General features: G+C 40.4%; 1 protein-coding gene across 7 annotated transcripts in view; it reads right to left on the bottom strand.

Annotated features, from left to right (window-relative positions):
- HMCN2 (hemicentin 2) overlaps window positions 1–23,370 on the bottom strand; it is a 186,421-nt gene that overhangs the window by 116,621 nt on the left and 46,430 nt on the right. For all 7 annotated transcript variants that reach the window (XM_031954837.1, XM_031954836.1, XM_031954834.1 and 4 more), the window contains exons 17-23: window positions 8,359–8,553; window positions 5,136–5,231; window positions 4,571–4,698; window positions 3,641–3,785; window positions 2,655–2,767; window positions 1,777–1,936; window positions 104–269 (exon numbers count right to left, since the gene is read on the bottom strand). In XM_031954837.1, the coding sequence (XP_031810697.1) occupies window positions 104–269; window positions 1,777–1,936; window positions 2,655–2,767; window positions 3,641–3,785; window positions 4,571–4,698; window positions 5,136–5,231; window positions 8,359–8,553 (1,003 nt within the window). The remainder of the gene's footprint in view (window positions 1–103; window positions 270–1,776; window positions 1,937–2,654; window positions 2,768–3,640; window positions 3,786–4,570; window positions 4,699–5,135; window positions 5,232–8,358; window positions 8,554–23,370) is intronic.

The raw sequence follows: 23,370 nt of genomic DNA, 5'->3' as shown, positions 1-23,370 counted from the left end.
CCAATTCACCAAAGCACTAGTTACTAGCCATGCTGGATGTGCCAGTCCAACATTCCTATGTCCCTGCTGCCTCACCCTGCAAAGTCACAGGATTGGTTGTTACCTGTCTGTAATGGGTGGCAAGAAGTGCGAATCCTTTGTCCAAGTGACCAGTGGGGTTGGGGAACCTTGGGCTTCACAGAGGAGGGTCAGCTCTTTCCCAGCCATGGCAGTGATAGTCACTGGTCTGTCTGAGTCGAGGGACTCATTTGTGATAATCCTGGGTTTAGCTAATGGTGGAAGAAAGTTTCAGAGTGTTTATAACACTGAGGAAGAAATCGTGCAGGTGAGAAGGAATAAACCCAGGGTGGTTCTTGTGGAAACAGGAGCTCTTAAGAGTAAAATTCAATAGTCCCAGAAATTTCTTGTGATGGGGTACATGTAGAGTTTCTAGCAACAAATTATATCTTTCCCAATTCATCCCAAAACCAGCTAAGGATTATTATCCCTACTAATTTCTAATATGGCAACATCAGAGATTTTTTTGTATAAACTCTAAAGAACAATCTATTTACATGGGAATCTAGTCATATCGAGTGTTACTTGAAATTAGAGAACCATAACACGAAGGAGGAAAACTTTAGTGTGATACAGAGATTATTGCTGAAATGGCTAAAGGAGATACCCTTAGTGCATCTGAGATCAAATTAGGGCATTCTGTATTATGGAATATTTTTGTTCAGTAAGAAATGACCAACAGGATGATTTCAGAAAGGCCTGGAGAGACTTACACGAACTGATGCTGAGTGAAATGAGCAGGACCAGGAAATCATCATATACTTCAACAACAATATTATATGATGATCAATTCTGATGGACCTGGCCATCCTCAGCAATGAGATGAACCAAATCAGTTCCAATGGAGCAGTAATGAACTGAAGCAACTACGCCCAGCGACAGAACTCTGGGAGATGACTAAGAACCATTACATTGAATTCCCAATCCCTATATTTTTGCCTGCCAGCATTTTTTAAAATTTCCTTCACAGGCTAATTGTACAATATTTCAGAGTCCGATTCCTTTTGTACAGCAAAATAATGGTTTGGACATGTAAACTTATTTTGTATTTAATTTATACTTTAATATATTTAACATGTATTGGTCATCCTGCCATCTAGGGGAGGGGGTGAGGGGAAGGAGGGGAAAATTTGGAACAAAAGGTTTGGCAATTGTCAATGCTGTAAAATTACTCATGCATATAACTTGTAAATAAAAAGCTATAATAAAAAAAAAAACAAAAAAAAATTTAGGGAATTCTGAATTATTTATACTACTAAGAGAAACAAAAAGAAGTATCCTAGTTTCTATCTTGTCTCCTCCCATAATGTACAAATATCATGTCTCCTCTTTAAAATTTCAGCAACTGAAAATTCATAGTTAGATTTGGTTTTTAGGTCAATTGGGAAAATAGTAATTTTGTTTTTCATAGAGTTAGAGTGTTATACCCACCCATTATGATCAAACCATATCCCAAGTCCCAAGAGTCCCAAGAGCTAGTTCCACAGTCCCTAGTACAGATACTAGGGACTCTGGATATTATGGAGACTTGTTTTTACCAAAGATAAGAATTTAGAATCCTTAAAGGTATCTCACTGGGGTTTGGGATCATGAATCTTAGGATTAAGAGGGAAGTCCAAGTCAGGGAGGAATTTCTTGTCTACACTCCTACTATCACACTAGATCAGTCTCTATGCTATACATTACTCCTCCAAGAGTCAGAAGAGCACCATCACTTACTATTCACAGAGAGCTGGATCTCCTGGCTGGAAATGCCCAATGAGTTGGCAGCAGTGCAAACATAGGTCCCTGAATCTTGGGCAGTTGGCTGAGGGATATACAGGGTGCCTTCCTTGAGTACTTGATAATGAGAATCCCGGGAGGACAAGGCATTTGTTTCCTAAAAGCAAAAGGAATCAATAGTATCAGCATCATGTTGGGAAATGGAGCCCCCAATTCCCCTGGCACTTCTTGTACTTCCCAGAACACCACAGTGAGCGTCCTCCCTCTCTCCCATTTAATCGAATGCAAGTTTCTTGAGGGCAGGGATTCTCTGTCTTTGTCTTTGTCCAAATATCACTTAGCACAATGCCTGGCAGGTAACTGACATCTAAAAAATGCCTGTTGCATTGTGTTGAATTTAAATGTAGGATTTAGAGCTAAGAAGAAGCTCAGCAACCATTTTGTATAACTCTATCCCTTTCTAGAAAAGAAAACTGAGACCAGAGAGATTGTGACAATAATAACTAACTTTTATATAGCATTTACTGTGTGCCAGGCACTATGCTAAGTGCCTTTCAATCATTATCTTATTTGATCCTCATAACAATCTTGGGAGGTTGGTAGTATTATTATCCCATTTTACAGTTGAAGAAACTGAGGTAAACAGATTAAGTGACTTGTCCAATGAGATTCTGCTATTAAGTGCCTGAGACTGGATTTAAATTCAGATCTTCTTGCCTCCAGGCTTAGTGTTCTATCTATTGCATGACTTAGTTATCTAGTTGACTTGTCACTCATTTGGTCACTGTAAATATATCAAGAGGTATTATTACAGTTCCCTGGTTTAGGACTTCTGATCTTTTCTCACTATGTAATGTAAACAGATTCCCACCTACCTTCCTCCAGGTTATGGTAGGAGTGGGAACTCCCCTTGAGACACAGGGAAGAGAGACAGGAATACCCTCACTGGTGACATAGTGGGAGGCAGCAGGCTGGATGCTGGGCAACACTTTAAAAAGAGAGGACAATTATAGTTGTGGGACACTTCAGTTCCAGCATCATTCCCAGATAGTAATATCTCTGACCTTGCTTATCAAAACTTCTTCAAATGTGATCAGAACTGCCCCTACCAGTGACAACAGAAAGCTGGAATTTTTTAAATTAAACTTCTACCTTGCTTCACAACCAAAATGGCTAGACAACAATTGGAATCACAGAGCTAGTACTGGTCTGAGTTGTTCACTGGTTTTCTACTCTTTGTGACTCTATTTGGGGTTTTCTTGGCAAAGATACTTGGAGTGGTTTTCCATTTCCTTTTCTAGCCCATTTTATAGAGGAGGATATTGAAGCAGAGTTAAGTGACTTAGGGTCACACAGCTAGGAAGTATCTGAGGCTGGAATCAGGTCTTCCTGATTCCAGACCTGGAATTCTATCCACTGTCCTTGATGGTATGAGACAGGATTCTAATTGAGATTTCCCTGGTCCCGAGTTCAGCCCCCTGCATCCACTCACTGTTTAGCTGTCTCACAAGATCAAGCAAACCACGTTTCAAAGTCTACGAATGGAGAGCTGGTCAGCCTATGTCCTGAGAATAATACTCAGACACTGAGGATAGCATCATGAAGCCATATGTTACTTTTGTGGCCCCTTGGCATCAGAAAAAGATGGCAGTGGCTGCTTATCCATCTTGCCAGTTGACAGAAGTAGCACTAGTAGTGAGGGGGCATTGTCAGGAACAGCGGGGATTCTCCTCAACCCAACCCCTCCTTTTGGGGCTGCACTGACTGCACAAAACCACCAGACTACTAAAAGAGGCTCTCATTGTGCATCCTGGGCAGCTCTGGTCCTGGCCCACCCTCTAGCCTCCACCCCAGAACTCACCTTGGACAGCCAGTTCAATGTCCTGGCGCTGAGAACCTGCTGCATTGGTGACCATGCAGCTATACCTCCCCGCATCCTCTGGCAAGGCTCGGTCGATGTGGAAGCTGCCGTCACTTCGGACGGAGTAATGACCGTTCAGCAGTGGCTGATGGGGATAAGCACCAGCATACAGAGCTGCTCTGCCACTTACTTCAGTTAGCCTAGTCTAGTCTGTTGGGTCACTCACTGACAGTGTGAAGCCTTTACACAGGCTATTCTCCCATATCTACTATGCACTCCTTCCTTATTTCCGCCTCTTAGGATCCAGTTTCCTTCAAAACATAGCTGGAGTGCCACTTCCTCCATGAGACCTATCCCACTTCCCTACTACCAATCCTGGTGCTAGTGTCTCCCTTGCAAAATTACTTTACATTTCTATTTTATAAATAAATATAGATTTATATGTTATATGTGTTATAGGTATATGTTGTTTTCTGTGATAGAATATAAGTTCTCTGAGGGCAATGACTGCTTCATTTCTGTCTTCATGTCCCTAGAGTCTAGAATATTGTAGACCCTTAATAAATGCTTGTTGATTGATTATAATCCCTTCTAGCTCTAAATTCAATAACTCCAAGAAGAAGAGAGGAAAGAGTTAAATTAGTAGATATTTAAAAAGCACCTGATATGTATCTCCCAGAGATATAAAATAAGCAGAGGCCGTAGTCTCTGCCCACAGGAGTTTTCCACCTAATTGGAAGAGATGATGTATATTCCCCTAAGAACAGGAGGATGGTAGACAGCAGTAGAGGGGATAGTTCAAAGAAAGTTGCACTTGATAACAGAAAAGATCAGTAACAGACCAATCCTGACTACTCCTCCCTATTCTGGAACCCCTTTAGCCAGAGGCTTTCCTCCTCCCACAAGCTAGAGCACTGCCCAAGTACTCACAGCTTGGCCATTCTTCAGCCAGTGCCGCTGAGGAAAAGGCTTCCCAGCCAGGATGACACAAGGCAGGGAGGCAGGCTGCCCCTCCAGGACTCGTACCAAGGAAGCACTGCTGGCAATCTGAGGTGGCTCTGTGGGACAAGGGAAGGCACCCATTACATTAGTTTCATTCAACCTATCAGCAGAACTGTCACTGACTTTCCCTGTAGATGCCATCAAGGGTTCCAGATTTACACCCTGAATCTCTACTCCTCCAAACCACCCATCCTTCACTTCTAGAAATTCCAGATACATCAGCATGGAGGTGCCCAAATTGTCAAACTGGACTTAGGGATTGTTCCCAGGTAACAAGGACATGGAATGTGTCCTTAAATATTTTCATCCACATCCATGTATATTCTTCCAGAATCCTTATTAATCAGCAGGTTGCACATCTGTCCCCAGGACAAAGGAGAAGAAAACTGCCCCACTCATGTGCCCAGAGGATGACTGAGTTTATCCATGGAAGTGCTTTAGCTCAGGAAAACATAGTCCCCACTCCCCTCAAAATAATTCTCTTAAAGCAAACCATGTCCAATGACTGTGAGCTGGACCTCTGCCTGGACCTTGCCAAAAGCATTATGAGCTTCACAGATGTACAGTCCCTGGTCTTCTGGAGTCACATCTGAAAGGGAAGAAAGCCATTTTAAATAATAACACATAAAATTCCTAATCTTACCAGATAAATGATCCTTAGTTATGGGGGAATAGATCATTATATAGAAAAGGAGAAAAAGGGAAGGGAAAAGGAAGGGAGAGAGGAAAGGGAAGAGATAGAGTGGGGGGAGGCAGAAAAGAAGGAAGTGAAAGAGGGAAAAAAGGAAGAAAGAAAAGGGAAAAGAAAAGGAAAGAAGAGAAAGAAGAAGCAAAAAGGAAAAAAGAGAGGGAAAAGACAAAGGAGAGAGAGAGGAAGATAGGAAGGGAGAGAGGGAAGGAGAAAGGAAAGAACAAAGAAAAAGAAGAAAATGAGGGGGAGAGAGAAGGAAGAAAAAAGAAAAGAAGGAAGGAAGGAAATAATAATTGATTAAAATCTACTATATGCCAGGACTGTACTAAACACTTTACTAAAATCTCATTTGATTCTCACAACAATCCTGGGAAGTAGGTGCTAATATTCTTCTCATCTGAAGCAGGCAGGTTAAGTGACTTGCCCAGAGTCACACAATAAGCATCTGAGGGCTTATTGCACCATTTAACTTCCCAGGAGTTTTTCTGAAAAAGATCTGGAGGTTGTACTGACCTACAAGCTTAGCAGGAGTCAGCAAGATGAGGTAGAAACCCCCATAGTTAAGGTGACAAATCCCATTGTGCCTAGCAGGCCTTGGATGGTCAAGAATGGCCAAATGAACAATTGGACTATTCCCTAGGAAGGAGGTGCTCACCATTCTCTTCTGTTTTTTTTTTCCCACATCACATCTGGAGCATAGTATCCCAGAGCTTAGGAAAGGACATTGATAAGCTGGTGGGTGCCCAGAGGAAGGGAATCAGGATAATGAAGAGCCTTGAGGCTATGACACAGGAGGATCAGTTTAAAGACATGGAAATGTATAGTCTGGGAAAGAGAAGACTCAAGGAAGCATCTTGAAGTGTTTATTGGGTTCTCATGGTAAATAAGAATAAGACTCGTTCTGTTTGGTTCCAAAAGGTAGAAACAGGAGCAATAAGTGTACATCCCAAAGAGGCAAATTTAGGTTTGATATCAGGAAAAGCTTCCTAACAATGAGAGCTATCCAAAAATAAAATGGGTCTTGAGAGATGGGATAGGTTCCCCCTCATAGGAGGCCTTGAGCAGAGGCTAAGGGTCTCCTTATTGGTCTATCTCACGGAGAGATTCCCATCATGTATGGCTTAGGCTGGATGATCACTGAGGTCCCTTCCAACCCTCCAACTCTGTGATGGGAGAGACTGACCAAGGATAAGAGGGCTATACAGAAAAGCCTTCTGGGTTACTCTCTATGGGTGCTAACATATACCCTCACCCTGTGTTAGAAGAAACACTTCCACAGAGCCCCATCACAGACACATGCCTGAGCTGGGTAAAATGGGAGCCTGAAATGAAGCAAGATGGCAGAACAAAACAAAACAAAACCAAAACCCGCAAAAGTTAGAAATAACATAAAAGGAATGTTCATTTTTCATAGCAAGAGGTAATAAAATGGTGTTTAGAGTTGGTGTTTTTTCTTTTTTCTTTTTTTTATTGTAGCTTTTTATTTACAAGATATATGCATGGGTAATTTTTCAGCATTGACATTTGCAAAACCTTTTGTTCTAATTTTTCTCCTCCTTCCCCCCACACTCTCCCCTAGATGGCAGGTAGACCAATACATATTAAATATGTTAAAGTATTTGTTAAATACAATATATGTATCCATGTCCATACAGTTATTTTGCCGTACAAAAAGAATCGGACTTTGAAATAGTGTACAATTAACCTATGAAGGAAATAAAAAATGCAGGCGGACAAAAATAGAGGGATTGGGAATTCTATGTAGTGGTTCATACTCATTTCCTTGAGTTCTTTCACTGGGTGTAGCTGGTTCAATTCATTACTGCTCCATTGGAACTGATTTGGTTCATCTCATTGCTGAAGATGGCCAGGTCCATCAGAATTGATCATCATATAGTATTGTTGTTGAAGTATATAATGATCTCCTGGTCCTGCTCATTTCTAAAGTAGGTGTTTTTCAAGTAAGACCCTTTTTTACAAAAGACTTATAGTATTTAACATTCATATTCATTCAGTTCTTAAGTCTTATGTATGTCTTTTAAGGAGAAACTAGATGGTATCAGATACTACTAAGTATCAGGTCTGAATTCAAGAAGACCTGGGTTCAAATCTGGTCTCAGGCATTAATTAGCTGGGTGACCCTGGGCAAGTCACTTAACCCTATTTGCCTCAGTTTCTCAACTTGTAAAATGAGCTGAAGAAGGAAATGGCAAAACATTCCGGTATCTTTGCCAAGAAAATGTCTCTTCTCCAGTTCAAACAGAACGGAAATGATTGAATAATAATAAATCTATGAAATCCTACAGAATGCTGAGCATCCTACTAAATGCTGATGGAGGAGATGGGATAGAAGTCATACAAAGTAGTTAAGAATGAAGCCCTGCCCTCAAAGAGTTCCCAATCTAAAGAGAAATAAGAAACAATACAATCTGTATCCCTCTAGTTCAAATACACACTATTATTCTTTTTCCCACCTCAGAGTATACTGCTATAGATTCAGCCAACATGTTTCTGATAGCTATCTATGCAAATAAAGATGATAATAGAACCTACTTCCCAGGGTTGTTGTATGGCTCAAATGAAATAATAAATAATAAGTACTTAGCACAGTACTGGGCACCTAGCGAGTCTATATAATATTAATCGTTATTATTATTTGTGTGTGTGTATGTTTCTGTTTATACAGTTTTTCCCCTACCACGCTCCCTATATTCTTCTGGACTCTTGATGGTATATCATGAAGTCCAGCTAAGAGTGGGAGATTGGGATCTGGGAACTAGATTTCCTGTTATCTTGAGACACAAATAGGAATCTTGAGCTTGTCCTAAAACAGTGGTCCATGAATTTGTTTTTGTAACATTGGGATAACTGTCTTTTCATATAATTAGTTTCATTCGTTATCCCATGTGTTTTATTTTATACATTTATAAACATTAGCCTTAGGAGGGGCCCATGAGCTTCACCAGACTTCCCAAAGGGCCCATGACACCAAAAAGGTTAGGAAACCTGTTCTAAATTCTCTTACTGTCCAGGAACAGCACCCCTGCCTCCTGTTGTCTGGCCCGGCCACCCTCCGTGGCGTGGGCTGGCACTGGTTTTCCATCTGCCCGGGCCCAGGTGACTCTCATGCTAGGGCTCCCCTCTGTGCGGCATGCCAGGATAGTATTCTTCCCCATCTCCACCGCCATGTTCCGGGGGGACTCTACCAGTCGAGGAGCATCTGAAAGGAGGAAATTAGAATCATTCAGCTCATAAGAGAAATGGAACCACCCTCAATCCAGGCCTTTCTGTCCTGGGCCTCAGAATTGGCCTTTTAAACTTTCACAGCCTCACCCTAAAGAAAAATAAAAATTACAAAGAGAATAACTTCTCCCACCCACAATTTAATTAAATGGCTTAAGGAGCCCAAACCTGAACTTGGCCCCAGTCCATTCCATTGTGATCATAATAAGTACATATAAGGATGAGCCTGTAGCTGAAAACAAAGCACTCCTAGGAGCTGTCCCATGAGTAGTCTTCCAGACTGTCTGTGGTGGGCCTTGGTTTACTCTATCTGTGTAGTGGGGGCAATGCTGCCTCCCTTGCTTATCTGGGTCCTCAAAGGGAATACATTTCTGCATCTCAAAGTGTTAGAAACCCTTGGATTCAAAGGCATTTCAGCAGTTCCAAATACAATCATTACATAATTGTTGGCTGGATGTCCCACATCAGTAAGGGATCACAGAAGGGCTTGGGGCCTAACCCCACAGCCTCAACTTTCTTGGTTTCAGAAATGGCAACAGCCGCACCCACCTCATCATCTCCTCTGAAGGAAGCTTCCCTCATCCTGACCCCATTGGTCCAGAGAGGCTTCCTCTCTCTCTTCAGCGCACTTCCCTCTAGCTCTCAAGTTTGACCCCACCCAACACCTAATCTTGACCCAGAACTTCCCTCTCACTGGACAGCCTTGCCAGAACAAGCCAGAGGAAGGAGGAGGTGGATGGCTTAGAAAGGGGTAGGGACTGGCAGGTCTGATGACCTGCTCTTCAGCTGAGCCAAATCTCATCTAAATCAGTGCCCTCCCAACCACGCTGTCTCAGGGTGTGAAATCATAGAACATGCTAGAGTGTTAGAACTGGAGAATAACTTAGACTATTTACTTTAAACCCCTTATTTTTAAACAGACAAACTGAGAGCCTTAGGGACCCCAATTCAGTCCCACGTTGAGCAAATCTACTGTTCCCATCTACAGGCCAGGCTGCAATGAGCATTCAAAGGCTGTCCTACCCTCCAAAAGTGGGTATGACTTTGAAGATATTAGAACCCCACAAACTGTTATCCCAAAGCCTCCAGAAGCCCCCATTGGGGGATGTATTCTAGCCTGACACTGCCTCTAGGAATCATGTAGAAGATATAAAGCCTCTTTGAAACCCCAAAGTCTCAGATTTTACCCCATGAATGGGAACTTCTCATCACTCTCCCTTTTTGCTGGAAAACTCCCAACAGCCTCTCAAATCAAGAAATTAAAATTCTTTCTGGCTGAAGGGATTAGGGATCTCCTAAATGTATATAAATGACACTCAGAAAATCATTTCAATTGGGCATGTCCCATTCCTCTCTCTTTTGTTCTGACACCCCACATACACTTTCCATTTCTCCTTGATACAGAATGTAAGTTCCTTGCTTGTTTGTATTTCTGGGTTCTTTGATTGTTTCAATTGTGTATGACTCTTTGTGAACCATTTTCTTGGCAAAGACATTTAATCTACTATTATGGAATGTGATATTAGCCCCCATTTCCTCATATACACAATGAGGAAAATGGATTAGACGGCCTTCAAAGACCCTTTCACCTCTGGTTTAGGATTCTATGACCCCATTTTCTTTTTCTTTTTCTTTTTTTTATTAAAGCTTTTTATTTTTCAAAACATATGTGTGGACAATTCTTCAACATTAGCTCTTGCAAAACCCTGTGTTTCAATTCCTCCCCCCCTTCCCCCGTGCCCTTCCCTAGATGGCAAGTAGTCCAATATATGTTAAACATGGTAGAAATATATGTTAAATCCAATATATGTATACATATTTATACAATTATTGTGCTGCACAAGGGAAAAAGTGAAGCAAAATAAAATGCAAGCAAACAACAACAAAAAGAGTGGAAATGCTAGGTTGTGAACCACACTCAGTTCCCAAAGTCCTCTCTCTGGGTATAGATGGCTCTTTTCATCACTGAACAATTGGAACTGATTTGAATCTTTTCATTGTTGAAGAGAGCCACGTCCATCAGAATTGATCATCGTACAATCTTCTTGTTGCCATATATAATGATCTGGCTCTGCTCATTTCACTTAGCAACAATTCATGTAAGTATGGCTCCATTTTCTTGGCAAAGATATTTAATGTGATATTATAGAAAGATAACTTAGCCTCCCATTTCCTCATCTACACAATGAGGGAACTGCATTAGATGGTCTTCAAAGACCTTTTTGACTCTGGGTCTAGGATTCTATGACATTAAGTGATTCCATGTTCCTCCTCTCCCTTTGGACTCAAGATAAGGAAGAAATAGAAATTAGAGGGGCCTCAGCCCAGAGTCCCAGAAAGCTTACCCTATTTCCATGCCCCAGTTCTCTGAAATCTCTCCCCTTGCTACAATTTCTCTATCTAGAGACCCTAAGGCAGCTTGGAAAGTTTTCTCCAAATGCTTCATCTTGGGTTTCCTGTAGCAGGAAGTAAACTGAGCATTAACTAGGGGGCAGGATGATTTATAAATCATCTCAGACATACAAATAAGAAAGAGGGGTAACTGACCCTCACCCTCCACCTTTTAAGCCTCATTTCCCACTGTCTTCTCTCCAATACCATTTGCTCCAATACTAATACCAAATTGATCTCCTGATGCACAGACATGCATATGTGCCATTTCTACTTCTCTACTGCCAACCTTTGCCCTTCAAGGGGGAATACAGCCCAGAGGATAGTGGAAGTCAAGAAGACAAGGGTTCAAATCCTAACTTGGGCACTTTCTGGCTATGTGAGCCTGAACAAGTCATCGTTTCCTTATTTGCTAAAGGGAAAAAAATATACTTACCCCTTAGAGGTAAGTCAGAAGGTTCAAAAGATTTAAAAAACTGGGTGTAAAGCACTTTGCTATCCTAAAGCAGCAGCTCAGTGATACATTGGTTAGTGGACTGAGTCTGGAGTCAGCAGGTTCTGAGTTCCAATCTGACCTCAGACATTTACTATCTGTGTGACCCTGAGCAAGTGGCTTAACTGCTCTCTGCCTTAGTTTCCCTATCTGTAAAATTGGGGGTAATAACAACACCCACATCTCAGCATTGTGAGGATTAAATTATACTTATAAAGTGTTTTGCAAACTTTAAAAGTATATGTAAGTGACAGTGATTATCTGAAGTGTTGGGGCAGCTAGATGGTGCAGTGGATAGAACACTAGCCCTGAAGTCAGGAGGACCTGAGTTCAAATTTGATCTCAGACACTTCACACTTCCTAGCTGTGTGACCCTGGGTAAGTCATTTAACCCCAATTGCCTCAGCAAAAATGAATAAAGAATTACATAAAGCTTAAAATAGCACAAAATTTTTGAGATACCTTGCACATGCCAGTTATTCTGTCCCTGGCACCCAGGATATCATATTTCTCTCTTTTTTATTCTAAGAGATACCCCACATACACTTTCCAGTTCCCCTTGATGTGGTGTTTTCTACTACAGGAATATAAGTTACTTGAGAGTAGGAACTACCTTGCTTGTTTGTGCTTCTTTGGTTTTAGTTGTGTATGACTCTTTGTGATCCCATTTCCTTGGCAAAGAGCAGTTTGCCCTTTTCTCCTTCAGCTCATTTTATAGATGAGGAAACCGAGGCAAACAGGGTTAAATAACTTGTCCGGGATCACACAGCTAGTAAGTATCTGAGGCTGGATTCAAATTTAGGTCTTCCTGACTCCAGTCCAGGTGTTCTATCTACTGTACCACCCAGATATCCTTTGTATTTAACACAATGCCTAGCACACAGAAGAGATTTAATAAATGCTACCTAATTGCCTAATCTATCCAATCACCTCTTCCATAAAACTTTCTTCCATCTAATCTTGCCCACATAGGATCGCTTCTTCCTTCATCTTAACTTCTAGTGCACCTAAGTAAAACCACACACACACTCCCCTGGTCCCCACTGCTCGTTTTATAGATCAGGAAACTGGAGTTCAGAGACAATCAAAACTACGTAGCAGAACTAAGACTTGAATCCAAGTCATGTGATGGAATATAACGTCAAGCACTCTTTCTAGAACTCCCTTTTGGATCTCTGTTGAATGTGTATGAAACTTGTATCTATCCAATTAGTGTTTATGATAGCAGAGACCACGACAACTTCTCTGGATGTTCTGTTTCATCCAGCACAAGGCAAATATTTAATAAATATTTCCTGAATAAATGTTCATTAGCAATGATGGCGCCCAGCCTTTGTCTCAGGTTGAAGCTGTTATATCTATTCTTAGGAACCATGATGACCTCCATTAGGGAACAAGCTGACATCCAAGGGACAATGCAATTTCCAATCTACAATGAGGGACTGTGATGGGTTTCAGGGAGAGAGGGCAGAAGCAGCTCAGTCTTAGGGAGGCAGTCAGAGGGACCGTCTAGCCCCCCCACCCTCAATCTGGCCCTAGAGCTGAATGGAGCTAACATATACAGCTGCTTATTTAGGGGAAGGGTGAAACACTTGAAGAGAGCTCTCTTTTAGACTCATCAGCTATTGTATGTTGTCTCGAAGCCATGGGGCCCTTCCCACTGGACGCAAAAAGCTCACTCTTAGAAACTGACATATAAGACACACCCAGTTAGAGAATAAAACAAAATCTAAGTCGTTGAGGTTAAGAAGTAGCTTGGCTAGGCAGACAAGAGTGTTGGCCCTGCAGATAGGAATATCTAGGTTCAAATACTGCTGTCATTCATCATTTTTGTAACTGACCAGAGGCACTTCTGAGTCTCAGTTTATTTTTCTAATAAAAAGCGATAATAATACTTAAACTCACCACTTTACAAAATTGTGGGGGAATGTTTTATAAAGCTGAGAGTGCTATATAAACATGAATCATCAATTATATTAGTTTTAGAATGGATAGTTCTCCCTAAAAGAACTATTGTGGGAGTTACAGAAGTCATAGACAAAGTCTCTGTCCCCTATCCTTATAACTCAGAGAAAGTCTTTACTCCCAATGAGAAAGGTGAGATAAGCAGAGGGCAATCCTGCCCACTTCCAGGACTGCACTCCCCACAACTTCTCTCTCTGCCTCAGACTAGTTACACCATCTCTTCCAAACAGCTCCATCCTCAACATGTCACGTGTTCTCACACAATTATTATGCCAGTATCTTCTTATCCCTAAAGTTAATTCACAAGGAGGCAGAGACCCCAGATAAGCTATTTACCAAGAACTTAGAAACAAACACAAAACATTTCCTTAAAGCAACCTGCTGATACCCCCCACCCAATTACAAGAGTGGTAAAACACCCACATCTTTCACGTGATTACTAGCATGGGAAATGACCCGATTTTGTTCTCTTTGATTCAGGCAGTTCCAATCCTCTCACAGAAAGACCAATCAATCCACTATAAAGCTAGTGCCCCAGCTACCTCAGGACCCAATAACAGCAAAGGATTTGAATTTGCATACCAGCTCTGTTCTCTATTATATGACCTTTGGGCTCCCTGACCATCGTAATCCTAGGATCCCTTTCTAGGTCTAAGGCCCTCCCATTACCTTGGCAGCCTGAGCACCGAGGGGGGGGGGGGCAGATACCTCTATTAGCCAACCACCTTGTAGCATGCTTCCTCTCAAGAAGGGCTTCTCAAGCTGTATGGCAAAGAGGGAGGGAGGAACTCTAGATTCTCCTTGATTGAGAATTTTGTTCAAATGGTTTTTCCCCTCCTGGAGACTAGGTCTAGCTAGAAGGTCAGTTCTTCCCACATACAAATGAACCTACTGATTAATTGGTGCTCATCAGCCCAAGGCTGATTAACAGAATGAGGAAACTGCATCAGGTGCCCTTTCCTCTTCCCCATCCTCCTGAGGATTTTCTAAGTGAATTACCACCTGGGATCTCTCTGCTAAGAAACTCAAAAGTGAAGCTGTCCTTCCTCTCCTCTCTTCCTACTCTCATCAGAGACCATATGGGCTTATGATTAAACCACTGACACAAAGCAAAGATCTGGGTTTTAGTCCCAACTAGTCTCCTATCTCCAATCATTTCATATCTCTTCATCTCCATTTTTAATAATAACAGCTTTTAGCATTGGAGAGTCATGAACTAATATATATACATATACATATATATAAAATCTCATTTGATCTTCACAAAACCCTATAAACGAAGTACCAGTATTACCATCATTTTACAGACAAGGAACCTAAGAAGGAGACAGGTTAAGCCTAATAGCTATTAGGCAATATTTGAACCCAGCTCTTCTTCCTCCCAAGACCATCATTCAATCTCCATAATGACATACTGCTTCCATGTACAAAATGAATTGTACATCTTTTCCCACTGGTCAAATGTGGCAGCTGGCTTCAGAATACAGAAGACCTGTAAGATCTACTTCTTACACCTTACTGGCTGTATGATCCTACTCAGCTCACTTAACCTCAGTGCCATAGACAACTTTCTGTAGAAGCCATTATGCCTTGGTAAAGAACTTTTCCTTACTGAAAATTCTCTGCCTTAATGAAATGACAGGTTGTGGTCCAGCCACAACAACAGCAAAGATTTAACATCCATTTCCCCAAGTAGCTTATCAATGCATTTTCACACAATGCAAGGCATAGACATTAGGACTTTGTGGAGGGACCACAGCCTTTTGAGGCACCCTGCCCTGCCCTCTCTCCTCTCTTGTGCTCTGATTGCCTTCTGACTATCTCAGGGCCACACCAAAATCAGAGACCCTGAACCCAGGGAGCAGCAGACCATTCCCTGAAGGTCCCCTCCCAGGCTCTATCCTAAGTGCTGTCTAGTTGGGGACAGAGAGGAAAAATAGAGGAAAAAAACCTGGAACCCTCGAAAGGAGAACACCAGGCCTAATGGTTCTGGCAGACAGAAGTGCAGGAATTGCCAGAAGGCATTTCACAGACAAAGATGCCTCATAGGAGAATTAGGTGGGCCACTCCTTCATAGGCAAAGCTAGCACTGATCCAAACCCCAGGAGGTTCAATGGAAGAGTTAGGTCATCTAGAGAAGAGTCCAATGATTAGTGATGAAAAGGCAGTGACTTTCCCCCAAACCCCTGGAAGTATCTTTAAATAATGCCATAAAACAATTTCTGGAGCAGCAGAACCCATGAAAGTATGTGCTGAAATAATTTTCCAACCAAAGCTTAGAAGGTTGGCAGAAAAGGTCTGATGCTCCAAGTGAAGCACAATCCAGCACAGGCTGAGCCAAAATTCAGCCCAGATCCCAACAATCCAAGAGCAGGCTTTGGGAGCCATTGAATCAGCTGCAGCAGCAACTGCTTCCAAAGCTCTCATCCAACAGGATGGTAAGGGGGTGGAACAACTGATTAGAAAAAGAATACAGGGGTTTCTTTATTAGGACAGGGGGCAGAATTCTATTGCTTTGCCCATACTCAGATCTGGGTTGCATTCTTGAGTGGCACTGCCAGGGTGAGGAGAAGCGCTAACACACTAGAGCTTGCTACCACAACGGAATAGAAACCTTTGTCACAGGGCAGAAAAGAATGCTTGTGGTCACTCACATCTAGAGCACAGGACAGAAAAATAGTAAACACTTCTTAGATCGTACAACCTTGGAATAACTGAAAACTTACAGATCCTTAGAATTATCTCGGAAAATAGCTGCACAAAACCCCTGAAGCTTGGAAAGATGTGCCCTCCATCCTGGAAGCAAAACCCTACTTTAACAAAGAGCTAAAAGTCAAGAAATAGACTGAGAAAATGAGAACACAACAGAAAAAAACATGACCACAGAAAGTTACTATGGTGACAAGGAAGATCAAAACACAGTCAAAACAAGATAAAGTCAAAGTTCCTATAACCAAAATCTCAGGAAAAAAAAAAAAAAAGAAATGTCTCAGGTCATGGAAGAGCTCAAAAAGGGTCCATCAATTAAGAAAGGTAGAGAAAAAATTGGAAAGAGAAATGAAAATATTGCAAGAAAATAACAAAAAAAGAAGTCAACAGCTTGATAAAGGAAACATAAAAAATACTGAAGAAAATAAAACCTTATAAAACAGATTAGGCTAAATGGTAAAAAGAGATACAAAAAGCCAATGAGGAGAAGAATGAATTAAAAATCAAAATTGGCCAAATAGGAAAAGAGGTACAAAAACTTGCTGAAGAAAAGAAGTCTTTAAAAAGTAGAATCGACCAAATGGAAATGGAGGTACAAAAGCTCATTGAAAAAAAATTATTCCTTAAAAATTATAATTGACAAGCAGAAACTAATGACTTTCTAAGAAATCAAAAAACAATAAAACAAAACCAAAAGAGTACAAAAAATGAGACAATGTGGACTATTTCATTGGGAAAAAAACAACAACTAACATGGAAAATTGTTCCAGAAGAGATAATTTAAAAATCATTGGACTACCTAAAAGTTATGATCAAAAAAGAGCTGAGACAACATTTTTCAAGAAATTACCAAGGAAAACTGTCCTCCTATTCTAAAACCAGAGGATAAAATAGAAATGGAAAGAATCTACCAATCACCTCTGAAAGTGATTCCAAAATGAAAATCCCAGAATTATTACATCCAAACTCTATAGCTCCCAAATCAAGGAGAAAACACTGCAAACTATCAGAAAGAAACAATTCAAATATCATTCAGTCACAGTCAGAATAACACAAGATTTAGTGGTTTCTACCTTAAAGGATCAAAGGATTTGGAATATATTTCAGAGAGCAAAGGAGCTAGGTTTACAGCCAAGAGTCACCTACCCAGTAAAACTGAGTGTAATCTATTGGGAGGGGAATGGAAATTCAGTGAAAGAGAGGACTTTCAAGCATTCTTGATGAAAACATCAGAGCTGAATAGAAAATCTGACTTTCAAATAAGATTCAAGAGAAGCATAAAAAGGTAAGCAGAAAAGGGAGATAATATGGAATTTAATAAAGTTAAACAATTTATATTCCTACATAGAAAGACAATACTTATAACTTATAAAAACTCTCTCATAATTAGGACAATTAGGAGTGTGTGTGTGTGTGTGTGTGTGTGTGTGTGTGTGTGTGTTAGGGGAGAGAGAGTAAGAGAGAGACAGAGACAAAGAGAAAGAGAGACAGAGAGAGACAGAGACAGAGACAGAGAGTGCAAATGAGTTGAATATGAAGGGATTAAATTAAATTTAAAATTAAATTTAGGGGAGAAAAAATTAAATTAAGGGGAGAAAAAAAGAAATGTACTGGGAGAAAGGAAAAGTAGAATGTGTTAAATTATTGCACATAAAATGGGCAAGGAAAAGATTCTATAGTGGAGGGGAAGATAAGGAGGTGGGGGAAAGTGATTAAATCTTACTCTCCTCAAAGTTGACTCAAAAAAATTAATAACATACACACTCAACAGGCATAGAAATCTATCTTATCTAAAGGAAAATAGGAAGAAAAAAGGAGTAAGAGAAAGGGGGTGTGATAGAAGAGAGGGCAGGTTGGGGGAGGAGATAGTCAGAAGCAAAACACTTTTGAGGGGGGATATGAGGGGGGATAGGGTGAAAGGGGAAGAAATACAATTAGTAATGATAACTTTGGAAAAAAAAGTTTGAAACAAGTTTCTCTTATAAAGGCCTCATTTCTTAAATATATAGAGAAATGAATCAAAGGTATAGAAATGAGAGCATAACCTAGTTGATAAATGATCAAAAAATATGAACAATTTTCAAATGAAGTAATTAAAGTTATTATCTATAATCATGTGAGAAAAAAAATTCTCCAAATCACTAGTGACTGGAGAAATGCAAATTAAAACAATTCCAAGGTACAACCTCATAAATATTAGATTGTTAATAGGACAGAAAAGGAAAATGATACATGTTGGAAGGAAATATGGGAAAAATCAGACATTAATGCACTGTTGGTAGAATTGTGAACTGATTCAATCATTCTGTAGAGGAATTTGGAACTATGTCCAAAGGGCTTTAAAAGTAAAGAAAAAAAATCTTTCTCTAGTTAAAATAAAACCAAAAATCACTCCAGTGGCTAATATTTCTTTTCATTATAGAGCAGGGAAGGGAATAGCATTAATTGTCAACTATGAGCCAGGCACCATACTAATCACTTTATAAATATCACATTCTCATAATAACCCTGAGAGGTAAGTGCAATTATGACTCCTATTTTACAGCTGAAGAAACTGAAGGAGATAGGGTTAAGTGACTTGTCCAAGGTCACACAGCTGCTACGTATATAAGGTTGCATTTGAACTCAGATTTTCCTAGATCCAAGACAAATAGGTAGAACAATGGACGGAATACCAGGCATGGGTCAGGATGACCTATGTTCAATCCAGTCTTAGATACTTACTAGCTTGTGGCCTTAACCCTGTTTTCCTCAGTTTCCTCGTCTGTAAAATGAGATAGAGAAGGAAATGATGAACTTCTGCAGTATCTCTGCAGAGAAAACCCCAAATGGGGTCACAAAGAGTTAGATACAAAGTGACTGAAAAACAACAATAAGAAACTTCCTGAATTCAGGGGCAGTGTTCTATCTCCTGCCCCACAGAGTTGTCTAGGATAACAAATTAGACTATGACAATATTCCCACGGGTCACATTCAATGCAAGGATCCTAGGATTCAGAACAGAAAGACATCATAGAAATACCTATGATGTGAAATCATTAGCCCAGGGTCATATACAAAGTAAGCATTAATTTCAGGATTCCAGCTCACATGTCCTCACTTTCAATCCAGTGCTTCAAAAGTCTGGCATCCCTCCTGGTGTCCCCTTCCAGATAAGCTCGGAGGAGGGGGCAGAGCCAAGACGACAGAGAGTAGACGGGACTTTGCCTGGATTCCCAGAATCAACATTAGATCAAGCCTCTGAACGGATTTTGGAGCAACAGAACCCACAGTGGAATGTAACAAATTTCCAGTAGAGGATAACTTGGAAAGACTTCAAAAAAGGTCTGTCTCAATTGGGCAGGGGGGAGGGACAAGACAGTGCAGGAAGCTCAGGGTGAGGAGGCCTGGTACAGGAAATTTAATGGGAGGCTCTTTCAGACCAGTGGGTCAGTAGACTAGTTGTGAAACTTCCAACACAACTACAGAAGGCAAATAGTAAATCCCTGAACCCAGCATAACAAGTGGGGTTTGAGCAGGCTCATTTAGTGCTGTGGGAAAGCCTACAGCACCAGCTTAGCAGTGTGTGAAGCCTCTGTTGCCCTGTAGAGGAAGTTAGGTACAACCTCCCTTGTGCCTCAGAAGCAGACCTCAATCTTTAAAAATGAGCAAAAAAGCAAAAAGAGCTCTGACCATATCTAGCTATTATGGAGACTGGGAAGAACAGAATTCAAACCCTGAGGACACCAAAGGCAAAATGCCTCCAGATGAAGTTTCAAAAAAGAACATGAACTGATCTCCAATCTAAAAGGCTTTCTTGGAAGAATTCAAATAGGATCTTAAAAGAGTTAGAAGAAAAATGGGGGAAAAATGAGAACTTTGCAGAAGAGTTTGGAAAAGGAAACACAGAAATTAACACAGAAGAAAACTTCTTAAAAATAGATTTGGTGAAATAGAAAAAAGAAAACAACTTCTTAAAAATAGAACTGGTGAAGTGGAAAAAAAAGAAAAATTCCTTAAAAACCAGAATTGTTGAAATGAAAAAAATTCAACACACATAAAGTACAATTGGCCAATTATAAAAGGAGATAAAAAAGTTAACTGAAGAAAATAATTCACTTAAAATTAGAATTGGACAAATACAAGTGAATGGCTTAATGAGACATCAAGAATCCATCAAAACAAAAAAAATGTAAACTACCTCATTGAAAAAACAACTGACATGGAAAATAAATCCAGGAGAGACAATCTAAGAATTATTGTACTACCTGAAAACCACAATGAAAAAAAAGAGCCTGGACCACATCTTTCAAGAAATCATTGCAAGAAGGATTCTGGGAAGATGGCAGAGTAGGTTGCTAAATGTCAAACTCTCCCAATTTCCCCCACAAATAGAACATATTTGTGCCTCAAGGAGAACATAGACTGGTGAAAATCCAAGAAGACTTGGGGAAGAACAGGGATCCTTCTGATACAACTCCACAAGATCTGAAGATAGACCCCTGGTCAGGATTAACCTGTCTCTATCTGAAGTACAAATAACTCTGCATTAGCTCAACAGAAACACTAAGCAGGGACCCCTCGGCTAGCTGGGTAAGGCTGAAGCTTCAGCAGGAACCACAGACACTTTCACCTCCTAGACTGTTTGTCTAGTGGGGAGTTGAGTTTGGGAAAACAGTGAACCTTACCTGATTGGAAATGCCAGGCCCAGCTGTGCTGCTAAGATGAAGGACTGGGCAAGAAGGAACTGGCACATCTATGAATGCAGAGGCAGTGGGGCAGGGGTACTGCTGTCTGTGGGCACTTGGTTTGGGGTTTCTGGTCAGAATAGAGACTGAAATTTCAAGCATCATTCCCCTCCACCTTAAGATTAGAGGTGCTTATACTAATACCTCATATTAAAAAAATGAACAGGCAAAAAAGAAAGAACCCCTATTGAAACATATTATGGGAATAAGGAAGATCAGAATTCATCTTCAGAGAACACTTTAGTAAAAAAAAATCTTCTACCCCAAAGAATAACATGAAATGGCTCCCAGCCCAGACAGAATTTATTGAACAATTCAAAAAAGAATTCAAAAACCAAATAAGAGACATTGAGGAAAAACTAAAGAAAAAATTAAAACCATTTAAGAAAAAACAAAAAGATTATGGGGAAAAGTTAACCAATTAAAAAAGAAGGTACAGAGTCTAAAGATGAAAATAACTCTTTGAAAATTAGAATCAGGCAAAGGGAAGCCAACAAAGCTATGAAGACCAAGAAATAACAAAACAAATTATAAAGAATGAGAAAATAGAACAGAATGTGAAACATCTCATAAGAAAAACAACAACAGATCTAGAGAACAGATCAAGAAGAGAAAATATAAGAATAATTGGACTGCCAGAAAGTTATGACTAAAAAGAGAACTTAGCACAATAATGTAGGAAATAATCCTTTAAAAATTGTCCTGGAGTAGAACATGAGGGGAGAGTAGAAATAGAAAAAATCCACCAACCATCACCTCAAAGAGATCCTTTGTGGAAAAAACATAGGGATATGATTGCCAAATAATTGGTTTCAAAACCTCTAGATCAAAGAGAAAATTTTGCAAGAAACAGGAAAAACAATTCAAATAATCTGAAGCTACAATTAGAATTGTACAAGACTTAACAGAAGCTACAATAAAATAATGCAGGTCCTGGAATCATATCTACAGACAAGCAAAAGAACTAGACTTGTGGCCAAAAATATCATATCCAGAATAATTATCCATAATTTTCAGTGAGAAAAAAATGGACATTCAATGAATGTGTAGATTTTCAGGTCTTTCTATCAACCAAACTCAAACCTAACAGAAAATATAAGTACCAATATCAAAGAGCAATTTTAAGGAATTCAACATGAACAAACTTTTTTTACATGGAAAATTTATGCGTTATGTTTGGCAGAATAAAGATAAGAATAATAATTGTGTTATACAAATGAGGTACAGAGGAAGAAGAGATACCAAGGCATTGGGGGTGAGGAGGAGGGCTCATAGTTCTAACCACCTACTCACATCAGGAGTGGGTATAATAGGCAACACTACATATATACCATGAAGGGGATAGCACCCTCCAAAATCTATAAAGATATAAGGGGGTAGGGAGAGGTGGATTGTGAAGCAAAGAGTGAGGAAAGACAAGGATCCCTGTGTGTGGGGAGATTAAGTAAGCCAAGTTATGGAGCAGAATTTAGTGAAAGAATCAGCAGTGACAGGAAAGACGTATGTATATGGAGTATGTGTATGTGTGACTGTACGTATGCATGTATATATCTACATATATATTTATATAAATATATCTTTTCTTACAAAATCATCAAGAAAAAACTGCCCTGATATCCTAGAATCAGAGGGTAAAGTAGCCATTGAAAGAACCACTCATCACCCCTTCAAAGAGACCTCAAAAGGAAAATTCCAAGGAATATTGTAGCTAAATTTCATAATTATCAGATAAGGTTGTCACCCTCCATCTCTCTGAAGATTTTCAGCAAGCTTGGACATTAAGGACCTGGCTTTGGGACAGCGCTTAGAATAAATAAAATAAGGAAGTGGGATAGTCTTTGTGTCATTGGGGACCAGCAGGGAGAATAAGTTAAGAGATATAGTTTTCCCAACAATAGGTCTTTAAAGGTATGGGAGAAAAAAAGTTAGCAGTATGTTCTCAGATCTTCCTGGAAAGGAAAGGCTTGCACCTCCTGGCTCACTTCAAACATTTACCAGGAGTGGAATTTTTCACTTAGTGTCAGGAAATGGGACGCAAGCCCACTACATTCCCTACCCTGGGGTCCCTGCCAAGCTGACAGAAGCAGTCAGTTTTCAGCTGCCACTGTATGGCCAGCAAACTTGATTTCACACCCTTCCTACCAGGACCCACTGTGCCTATGGGCAACAGGTGTCAGCTCCCATTTTTTCTCCAGAAAGGGTTGGGCCATCTCCAGGAGTGAAAAAGGAACTCCCTTTTCCCATCAGAAAGCATTCTCTGTTTTCCCACTGGCCCCAAAGCCATATAGCACCTGTTTCTTCTTCTCTGACCCCAGAAACCTCACAGTGAAATCTGCCCCAGAAAAGCAGGCCCACTGCTTCCATGCTGCACCAAGCCCTCCACGAGGTGGTTCGATGAGCACCTCTTTGAGAGTCAACATCCTAGATCATAGGATTTAGGATCATACGTCTGGGTTGGAAGGAACTTCAGAAGGGAACCTTTTTATATCATAGGAAATGGACTGAGAAA

Source organism: Sarcophilus harrisii, chromosome 2, assembly GCF_902635505.1.
Source record: "Sarcophilus harrisii chromosome 2, mSarHar1.11, whole genome shotgun sequence".
NCBI lineage: Eukaryota > Metazoa > Chordata > Mammalia > Dasyuromorphia > Dasyuridae > Sarcophilus > Sarcophilus harrisii.
This window is presented reverse-complemented; position numbering and strand designations above follow the sequence as displayed.